This window comes from Lolium rigidum, chromosome 7 (assembly GCF_022539505.1).
Source record: "Lolium rigidum isolate FL_2022 chromosome 7, APGP_CSIRO_Lrig_0.1, whole genome shotgun sequence".
Taxonomy (NCBI): Eukaryota; Viridiplantae; Streptophyta; class Magnoliopsida; order Poales; family Poaceae; genus Lolium; species Lolium rigidum.
This window is the reverse complement of record NC_061514.1, coordinates 352425918-352437099: the sequence shown is the minus strand read 5'-3', so window position 1 is coordinate 352437099 and position 11182 is coordinate 352425918. Positions and strand designations below refer to the sequence as shown.

The window sequence follows — 11182 nt, the reverse complement described above, 5'->3', positions numbered from 1 at the left end:
CGGTAAACCAAATTGGAAGAAAACACTTGAAGAATATTGAGGGGAAAAAATCGATAATGTAGGAACAAGGAAACTCTTTGTCACTAATAATGTCAAAACCACACTTGGTCGACTGTAAATATTACTCGGTTTCAAAATAGGATAGCGTGAACATGTTTAGCGAGTGAGTGGTACAACTGAAATCTAGTAACATGTTTTTCGGGAATGTGTTGCTGCCCTAGTTGTCGAAGAGTGTAATTCACCACGTCGGTTAATATGTTATCCGCCCTATGAAACAAACTTATATACTCTCGCTTCAGGGTTGCCATCATCGCCACCTAAACAATATGTTGTCTAGAGCTAAAGATCGATCTATATTCGTTGAACCAAAACATGAATAGCTCTCATGTAACAGGGGATATGGCACCAAACAGGTGAGATGAGTTTACAAAACCCTTATTCCTCGTGTGTCTTCCTCCTATGCCATGGTGATCCCACATCAGGGATATAAAAACTTACTAACCCATAACATATTGGACGACCAGATGGAGAGACAAACAGATCACGCCAACAAAAACACTTGCTCCGAAGCATGCCTCGTTGTAACCTCTTTCTCTCCCTATATAATTATAGTTTGTAAGGGTGTCCTATTGTAACTTTTGTTCTTTGAGGGCATTGTAGTTGTAGGGTGTTGTCGTTCTAGATTTTTGTTTAGGGTTGTATTGTAAGTAGTAGTGAGGTCCTCCTTTGAAAATGGATCTAGAGGTAAGAGAATAAACCTTCTGTACTTGTTTTCCGTACTTTTAGTTCAATAAAGTTAGCCGTGTGCATCTATTGATGCAGAGGCTGGGGCGATGCTCCCATATCGAAAAAAAAGAGAATAAACAGGGTAAGTGGCAAGATTTGGTTGGAGTAAAGTACTTAAGAAAAGATACTTTTGCTCAATGTAAGCCAAATCATGCTCATTCAAATTTTTGGTCTGGTTTGGTTTACGTTAAAAATGTTTTCTACAATTGTTGTGAGATAATTGGTGATGGTAGGAAGACTCATTTTAGGAGGATTGTTAGATTGGTCACAAACCACTATGTGAAAGTTTCCCTCGTTTGTATAATCTTTGTTATATTCATAATATTACAGTTAACCCGGTTTTACCAGAGTGTTCGATTTTATTAAATTTAGGAGGTTTCTAAGAGATGAAACTAAAGAAATATGGTTAAAGCTTTTATAATTATGTAGTCAGGTAAATTTGTGAGAACCTGATAGAGTAACTTGGCTACTGACCAAATCTAGGGCATTTTCTGTTAAATTTATGCACTCATTTTAATAGCCGAGCGTGCCAATTTTTTCTTATAAGTTATGTGGACCCTCAAAATGCCTTCGAGAATCAAATGTTTTTGCTGGCTGTTGATCAGAAACAAAATTCTGACCAAGAAAATACTTGTTGAAAAGTGAATGGAAAAATTAGAATTTTGCGAGTTGTACGATGTTTGCGAGACGCAAGAACATTTATTCTTTTTTGTGTTCTCTAGCAAAGTATATTTGGAATGTAACTAGTGTTGTTCTAGGGATTAATTCCATTCAGACTAGTTTTGGAGACTTATATAGAGATTGGTTTAACTCTAATTGCGGTAGGGGTAGGAGAGCTGTTATGTTAGGATATATCACTGAATGTGTGGAAAACAAGAAAGAAATCTTGTTGTCAAAGAATACGACCTGGGAGCCTGAGAATATCGCAAATTGCATAGGAGATCTTCGGACAAAAACCTGGCTGGAGTTATGTGAGGAGGATAGCTGCATTGTGTCCATCTTCATTTCCTTGAAAGCTCCACTGGAGTCTGTTGAGTTATGGTACTTTTTATACCCATCAAAACTTGTAGAGTTGTTCTGCTATTCGTCGATGCTTTTACGGTATAATCCTTGTAATAACTGACATTCCAGTTTCTTAATTGAAACTAGTGTACTTTTTAGGGTTTATAGTAGAGAAAAGGGTACAAGATCCACATCAGGCAGAAGCCACAAGGCGACCCTGATGAAAGTCTAAAGGGCTACGAGCTAAGTTGTGAGCATGCACATTCGATGATCTACCTTCATGGATGAAACTAACATCCACCATGCTATCACGATCAGATTTTATTTCCTTCAGCGCTGGATAAGTAACCAGGCATGCACTCCATCTTCGAAGCTTTGATAATTTTCTGACCATCAGAGAAAAAAATGTTATATTGAGCCGGAATCCAATTTGCTGAGCCCAACAGTTTTGGCGAACTAACCAAATCGTTGGACCATACACCCAACGTAAATTTGAAGCCCAATGAATGGTAAAGCTGGCTGGCCCATAAGACGGAGACGACAGTGATGCTCGGACGGACCATTCCCGAAACCCTCCCCTTTTATAACCCCGCTCTCTGATCCACGGCTCGCTCGTTGCGAGTTCAAAATTTCGATCCCCTCCGCATCCTAGTCCTACCGCGAAACGCAGCAGCCTAGGCGGCCAGGATAACCACCGCCTCCTCCGGTGGGCGCACCCCGCCATGAGCGCGGCGCCCGCCACCGGCCCGCCGCCGGTCGATGGTGGCGGCGGCGGCCGCCGCACCGAGATGGGCAGGGAGCTGGCGCACCCGCCAAAGGACGGGGTCTCCAACCTCCGCTTCTCGAGGAGCAGCGACCGCCTCCTCGTCTCCTCCTGGGAGAAGGTGAGTCCCCATCCTCGCGCGCGCGCGGGCCTCCTGCTTCTTCGAGGAAACGAAACCCTAGCTCCCCGGTTTGACCCGTTGGGTTCGATTGGGGCTTGGTTGCGCGTGCGCGCGCGTTCGCTCCTTCCAGACGGTGCGGCTCTACGACGCTCGGGCCAACGAGCCGGTGGGGGTGGTGTTCACGCACAAGGGCCCCGTGCTGGACTGCTGCTTCCACGACGACGACTCGGGGTTCAGCGCCTCCGCCGACCACGTCGTGCGAAGGTGATGACACCGCGCGACCGCCTGTTTACTTTCCCGTCCCGTTTGATTTGCATTTTCCTGAGACATTCCGAGATTGAACGATTGGGGACGCAGTAGAGCTTTGGCACCCCGACTGATCCCGAGTAGAGATAGAGATTTGCTGATGTGCATTTGTGATGTTAAATTGGGTCGATACCGATAGGGAGTAGTGGATTTCGGGCCCAATTTCCCGCAGCATTATTAACTCAATTTCAATTTATCTTTCGTAGAAATTGAAGCGCAACTGATAGCTCGTATGTTTGGGAACTTTTTTGTCGTCTATATAATGCAGGCTGGCGTTTATTGCTGATAGCAGTTATCGCCTGGGAAGCCATGTTGGTCCAGTGTCCTGTGTGGAGTACTCCTACGACCAAGGTACTTGCTTAATTGCTTTTGCCGAGAAGTGCTATTGTGTTGTCAAACTTCAGTTTCTGAATAACATTGCTAGTTTACTGAATCCATGTTTCCTGTTCCTAGAGATGGGTTAATTAAGTCAATAACCTTGTCAGTCTGACCACAAATTGCAATAGTTCAACTGTACTGCTTTGCTAGTTGAGTTCATCATTTATTTGTTCCTGGTGCTGGGGTAAGACTATCATAATTAGCTTCATGTAAAACTAGTCTTCAGTCACCGTTCAACAATAGTTGAATTCTTTTTTGTGTATTTCACTTATCCTTACAGATGTAGTATTCGATAAATATCAGTTCCATGTACTTGCTTATGATCCACCTTTTGTATTTGTCGCTCAATTCCCTACATTGTTCACCTGCCCCTCATTCAATAGTTGTTCACCAACACCCAAATCCCATGTGAGAAGCTGCAAAAGCCTAGATGACATCTATTGAATGAATATTGAAAATCTTAAGAGGACTATCTGGTTGGCTTGGTCTTTACCAATAGACATGCAAATTATGAAATTACATGAATACTATGCAAGACAATAGTGATATATGGCATTAATAATTCAGAGGTTCTTATGTAGGCTGCAATGATTTGATGTTTCCTGCGTTTATCTAAATCAATTTTACTTTTGTCGCGTGAACAATATTGTGAGTTTACAAGTCCTACGGTGCTGGAAACATTGAAATCCTGTGATCTTTTACATTCATGCTACTAAAATCTACAGCCGTGTTGCATTTGACCCAAAAGAATACTTGGAACTGATAAGTTCATGTCTTATACTACTCCCTCCTGCCCTAAATACTTGTCGCAGATTGTACCGCTTTGCTAGTTGAGTTCATCCTTTAGTACTTCCTGGCGACAAATAATATAATCATGTAAAAAAGTCTTCAGTCACCGCACGACAATAGTTGAATTCCTTTTTGTCTATTTCACTTGTCCTTATATATTGAGTACTCGATAAATATCCATTCCATGTACTTTCTTATGATATCCACCTTTTGTATTTGTTGCTCAATTCCATACATTCTTCATCTGCCCATCATTCAGTAGTTGTTCCAGAAAACCCAAATGCCATATGAGAGGCTGAAAGAGCCTAGATGATATCTATTGAATGAATATTGAAACTCTTAGCAGGATAGCTATCTGATTGGCTTGGCCTTTACCAACAGACATGCGACTTTATGAAACTACGTAAGGGAATGGTGAAATATGGCATTAAGAATTCAGAAGTTCTTATGTAGGCTGCAATGATTTGAAGTTTACTGCGTTTATCTAAAACAATTTAACTTTTGTCGCGTGAACTATACCATGAGCTTACAAGTCCTACATCACTGGAAACATCCAAATCATGTGATCTTCTACGGTTATGGTACTAAAATCTACAGTTGTATTGCATTTGACCCCAAAAAAAACTTGGAACCGATAAGCTCATGTCTTATACTGTTTCATTTTGTAATCAGATAAGATAGATTACTAGATGCATGAGGTAGCATGATACCAAAAGGTTAGGTGAATATTTTGCCCTATTAGGTTATAGTATGTATGAAAAATTCAGTAAATCGGATATATCAGGTAAAATATCTCACTTACAAGTGGACCTTGCATTTCCCGTACAATCATAATTCACTAATTAAGTCTTTTCCAGATAATTTGTCACTTCTTAAGAATAATGTGAAACATCAATGTTTGTAATATGTCTTATGTCAGGGCAAGTTATCACTGGCAGCTGGGATAAGACTATAAAGTGCTGGGATCCAAGAGGTGTTAATGGGCCGCAAGAGCATGCACTTATTGGGACACATAACCAACCTGAACGTGTATACTCACTTTCATTAGCAGGATATAAGTTGGTTGTTGCGACAGCAGGAAGGCATGTGACTGTTTATGATTTGCGCCGTATGTCTGAGCCTGAGCAGCGAAGGATGTCTTTCCTGGGTTATCAAACACGCTGTGTTGAGTGTTATCCAAATGGAACTGGTAAGACTTTGCTATTGTAATTCTGCTAACATGCAATATTCTATATTCCTGCTAAATACTATTTGCATGGTTTGAACCTTCCTTTTGTTATTTTTATAATACACAAAAGATGTGCTAAGATGATATAAGTTTACTTTCTTTGATATTGAGATCCTTCTTGTTCATTTGGAAAGGCGCCGTGAAACTGTTAACATGTACTGCTTCTTGAAGCTTGTAATAAATTTGTAAATGATTGTTGTTCCTATTATCTTTGTGTTCATGCATATGCATGGCAATAGATAAATTGCTTGAAATTTCATGCAACCATGTGATCATCATTTGAATGCAGGTTATTTCCGTAGGTGGATAGGTTTTTTCAAACTCTTTTGTATAGATTATCATTTAGCTCCATTGCTTCTTCTTAATCTACATGATACTAGTAAATTATTATCACTTTATCCTATGATTGTATATTTTCTGATTTTTTTTACTTTGAATTGTGATCTTGATTCAACTATTTAAAGTGCAGTTACTGGTCAACTGGTTTGGAAGTTTGAAATTCTCTATACCACATTAGCATACACAAATTTATTCGAAAGCATGACTTTTTACAGTCTCCTTAATTCTCGTTAACATTTAGCATGTTAATCTCCTTCACGATACTTCCTCCGATCCATAATAAGTGCCGGGGCTTTAGTTCAAATTTAAACTAAAGCTCCAACACTTATTAAGGATCGGAGGGAGTATTGTTTTCCAGTAGTAGAGCTTAAGAAAATATCTATCTCATAATGACGATTCACAGCACAGTCTGAATTTAAAATATCTTTTGAGAATTTTATAATGCCAGCAGAATTTCTGTCACTATGTTATAAGTATATTTGCTGTAAAAAAATGGCTTGCAGTACTACTAAGAATGGGATTTTTTCAACTTTTCTTAATTAGTTTCTTAACTCTAGTGCACCACTGCTGGTTTGACTATGGGCGCCTCATATATTTCTATTTGGTCCTTGTGGGTTAATAATGGTTGATGTCCTTAATTGATATCCACATCAATGGGATCTTAATAGTTCTATGGCGTATCTAACCACGCTTTTTCGTTTTTTTACCTTCTCATACCTGATGTTCAGATTCACTTGGCATGATAGTGTAATTATACACAGTAATAAAATTAATGGACAGTTTCTTAGACTTGTTTAGGGCTCTAGCCTTGTATAAGTTTAATTCCACACATAAAATGCGATTCATAGGCAATGGCGTGTACTGAAGTCACAACATTACTGAAGTAAGCAACAAAAATACATGGACTTTGGAATATTCATGCGCAAACTAGCTATAATGATCATCGTTTTGAACTCTAGTCTCTAAGTGCATTTATCATTTTACCTTTTTTTTGAAAAGGCGAACGGAGCCCCGGCCTGTGCATCGAGTGATGCACACAGCCTTTCTGGGCTTAACATTTATCAGTACATTCAGCAAAGTGTCTTTTAATTTAAGGTTTAGCCTTAACTTCTATGTAGGATTTGCTTTGGGTTCTGTGGAAGGACGAGTTGCAATGGATTTCTTTGATCAAACTGCAGCTGGTCTCTCTAAGAGGTATATCTATGTCGCAAAAGATAAAAGGTCACTTGTATTGGAGTTTTACTGAAGATAATGGTACTGTCGTTGCTGTGTAATTGCCTTCTTTTCATCAGGTCACTTGTGTTCCACCTTTGCACCTAGCTAGATGCTTTTCCATTAAGTGTTTATTCTCATCAGGTATGCTTTCAAGTGCCATCGATTGAATGAGGGCGGACGGCTAGTTGTATGTCCTGTCAATGCAATTACATTCCACCCAAGGTAAAATGCCCCTCGTCTCTTTCTCTCTCTCGTACTGTTGTGAACCTGCAGTTTCTTTAATGGCCTCATCTAATATATGCAGCTATGGAACGTTTGCCACTGGTGGAGCTGATGGATTTGTATACACTTGGGATGGAGAAAGCAAAAAGAAGTTGTTTCAGGTTCTTCTGGACCCGCGATTTATCTGTCAAACAATTAGTTATCATTCTGTGTCAGGAATGCAGAACTCAGGCTATCTGAATTTTTCTCTGTTTTCGATTGCAGTACCCCAAGCACGAAACTAGCATTGCTGCACTGTCTTTCAGCAGGGATGGCAGTCTGCTCGCTGTTGCATCCAGTTACACTTACGAAAAGGGAGATATAGAGTAAGACCAAAGTTTCGCTATAACCTGGGAACAATTTGCCTGCCATTCAAGATGGAAACCAGTGAACTGTCAATTTGACCGTTTCTTTTGAATTTTGCAGCCATCCGCCTGATAAGATCTTTATCCGCGACGTCAACGACTTGGAAGTAAAGTCGAGGCACGCTGCAAATCTTGCACCGCCACAGTAGGGTCGCCATCATCTTTGAGATGAAGTACTGCCGAGTGAGGTGTGTTTTCTTCAACAGGTTGCTTGTTCCCGCTTTAGTTCTGAGGCTCGCTGGGGATATATTGGGACGCGTGTGCTTAGTCTTGGCTGAAGCTGTGGATTCTGTTGATATGAACCTGGCCTATGCTCCGTTACAGTAATACAGTCAGTGTTAGGATTACTGATATACTAGCAGTCCGGTTGTATAGCATATTAGCATATGAACACTCTGGAGAAAGTTGTAGTCCCACGAGGATAAATCACTATAGTTACCATTTACACCAAAGATGCAAAGTTGTAGTCTCTCGACAAAGTTGTAATCTCTGAACTGGGTTCACCCTGGAATGTTGACCCCAATCCAATCATCAGTAGCTTCCTCTTAAGAAGTGAAAGAAATCTGGTCATTTATGACACAGATCCCACTGGATCAAACAATCTGGTATAATTTTATCATTTCGACAGCATAAGTAGCAACTCGTGGGGATTATTCTCCGCGGAGACGATTAGGGGAGCACCTTGTGGATCTGCTCCCCAACAAAGCGCCCTACTTAAGCGTTTGTAGTCGAGTACTCCTGTACATATGTGGGATCGACGCTAAGCTAGTAATTAAGAGAGGCCACAGCTCATGCTGTTTCTCATTTTCTATCAACGCCGCATATATGTACATTATACAGCAGTATTATTCTGTGCTGTTCCCCACATCCGCACGTCGAGAGTGAGTGGCACAGCTGCAGCTATCAATAAGTACACTAGTATATACGTCTGCGTATATAGATCTTCTTATGTGGTGTAATATACTGCCTGGAGTATATTATTGCCCGAAGTGATCACTGAGAGCTGATAATTGGGCCTCGCCATTACTGTCGCCGCGTTCTACTACTATAAACGAGCACGCCACTGCACGTACGGTCACCCGCCCGCTGGTACCTACTGTCTGTTTGTTTGTCCACACGTTGCTTCACGTTTCTTCTCAAATTGGGCAAATGTTCTGTCTGTTGATTAACCTGGCAGCGACATAGCTAGGATAATTAGTGTTATGTACTAATACGATGTTATGAGCATTCATTGCTGAGGATATGTACATGTGCTGCGGTGTTTTGCCACATACTAACAAGTGTTAAACTAATTTATTTTCGAAAAAGAAGTGTTAAATTATTGGATTATGGGGTATCGGAAAGTTCCATCGCGATCTTTTTGAGTTTAAACCGGTTGGTAGAATGGCAGGTTTGTGGCGGGCTCGTTGAAAAAATAATTTAAACAGATCCAAGATGACAGATATTGGATCCTTAATTTTGTTTTTGATAAAGGGAATCGGATCCTTAATTTGGGAGATTTACTTACACATGCAGTCAACTAGGTAGCATTACCCAGACAACATTGTTCTGTTGTTAGAGTGAAAAGTAAGCAGCATTACTAGGTCGTGGAAGTCCAGGAACACCGAACTCCGGTACACACATACCTGGATATTTAAATTTAAATGTTCTTTGTAGTCTCGCTAATTTAATATCCGCTAGAATTCAGCATTGTCGAGATTATTTTTCATTGGGGGCTAGTCTTTGATCTCTACTCTAACTTCAACTAGTAGCTCACATAAACGTCTAGGAAGAATTTTGATCTTTCCTCCCAACGTTGTGTGGCTTTGTAAAGGTTAATTCATATTAATTTCTATGTGTGTGTCACGAGAAACGTTCACTCGTTCGGAAAGACGGTGCTGGTAGGCCGGCTAGCTAAATTATCCCCAAAGCTTGAGTCAGCCTATGATATTGATACGATCAGTCGTTGTTGAGGATATGTACATGTGCTGCGGTGTTTTGTCATCACATACTAAGTGTTAAACTATTGGATTATGGGGTATCAAAAAGTTGGATCGAGATCTTTTTGAGTTCAAAGAGGTTGGTAGAATGGCAGGTTTGTGGCGGGCTTGTTGAAAAATAGTTGAAACAGATCCAAGATGACCGATATCGGATCGTTAATTGGAGATTTACTCACACATGTGGTCGACTAGGTAGCATTACCCAGGCAACATTTTTCTGTTGTTAGAGTTAAAAGTAAACAGTTTTACCAAGTCGTGGAAGTCCAGGAACACCGTACTCCCGTACACACATACCTGGCTATTTAAATTTAAATGTTGTAGTCTCGCTAATTTAATATCCCCTAGAATTCGACATTGTCGAGATTATTTTCATTGGGAGCTAGTCTTTGATATCTACTCTAATTTCAACTAGTAGCTCACGTAAACGTCTAGGAAGAATTTTGATCTTCCTTCCCAATATTGCGTGGCTTCGTAAAGCTTAAATTCATATTAATTTGTATCTGCGTGTCACAAAAAACCTTCAATCATTCGGATAGACAATGCTGGTAGGCCGGCTAGCTAAATTATCCCCAAAGCTTGAATCAGCGTATGATACGATCATTCGTTCCTGAGGATATGTACATGTGCTGCGGTGTTTTGTCACCACATAGTGGTGTTAAACTAGCTAAATTATCCCCAAAACATGAGTCAGTCTATGATACGGTCATTCGTTCATGAGGATATGTACATGTGCTGCGGTGTTTTGTCATCACATACTAGGTGTTAAACTATTGGATTATTGGGTATCGAAATGTTGGATCGAAATCTCAAAAAAAAGAAAGAGAAGTTCGATCGAGATCTTTGAGTTTAAAGCGGTAGGAAGAATGGCAGGTTTGTGGCGGGCTCGTTGAAAAATAATTGAAACAGATCCAAGATGATCAATATCAGATCGTTAATTTGGAAGATTTACTTGCACGTGCGGTCGACTAGGTAGCATTACCCAGGCAATATTGTTTGTTGCCTTGGAATTCGCGTCCATGTTCGAGTGAAAAGTAAGCAGTGCTGCCAGGTCGTGCAAGTGCAGGAACGCCGTACTTCCGTACACGCATCCTGATACTTGGCTATTTAAATATTCCTTAAATAGTTCTGTTAATTTCGTTGCGTTAAACTTCTTCTACAGTAGTAATTTTGTATTTCTGCTACAATTCAACAACTAGCGGCTCACATAAACGGGTAGGGATAATTTCCACCTTTCTTCCAATATTTTCTGCCTTCGTAAAGCTGAAATTCATATCAATTTACCGTCATTCGGATAAACAACGATGGTCGGCCGGCTAGCTAGCTAAATCATCCCCAAAGTTTGCGTCAGCCTAGAGCGGCTCTGTGACTGTGAGTCGTTAGACTACCACGGTGCCGTACGTCGTGGAGCTCGGCTGCGGATCGACGGGCCAGGCCCCGTGCGCGAAGGCTCTCGTGGCAGGTGAGGTGTCTCCTCCCATGCAGCACCTGGAGCGCCCACATCCAATAACGTGCCTGCTCCCCCCCAGCAACTACCACACTGCCACGTCACTGCCACACGCGCTCGACGCGGCCGGAGACTTTGTCGCTGTCGTGGTAGTTGATCGCCGGTAACACCCTGGGCCGCGCGCTCGCCGGCTCGTGGCACCTGCC

The 11182-nt window shown here is 41.2% G+C and overlaps 1 protein-coding gene across 1 annotated transcript; it reads left to right on the top strand.

The window, feature by feature from the left end:
• The first annotated feature begins 2576 nt into the window (after positions 1-2576).
• On the top strand, positions 2577-7702 carry LOC124678635 (mitotic checkpoint protein BUB3.2-like). The gene is made up of 9 exons (XM_047214494.1): positions 2577-2672; positions 2803-2936; positions 3247-3329; positions 5065-5334; positions 6831-6906; positions 7069-7149; positions 7232-7310; positions 7414-7514; positions 7615-7702. Exons 1-9 carry the CDS (start codon positions 2577-2579, stop codon positions 7700-7702), a joined length of 1008 nt encoding a protein of 335 aa, XP_047070450.1.
• Positions 7703-11182: the final 3480 nt, after the last annotated feature.

What these genes read in the sequence shown, in the direction of transcription:
- LOC124678635 (XM_047214494.1), top strand. Translation starts at nt 2,577, where the DNA reads ATGGGCAGGGAGCTGGCGCACCCGCCAAAGGACGGGGTCTCCAACCTC. An exon ending in GGAGTACTCCTACGACCAAG is followed by an intron (nt 3,330 to 5,064) that starts GTACTTGCTTAA and finishes GTCTTATGTCAG; the next exon opens with GGCAAGTTATCACTGGCAGC. An exon ending in GCAAAAAGAAGTTGTTTCAG is followed by an intron (nt 7,311 to 7,413) that starts GTTCTTCTGGAC and finishes TTTCGATTGCAG; the next exon opens with TACCCCAAGCACGAAACTAG.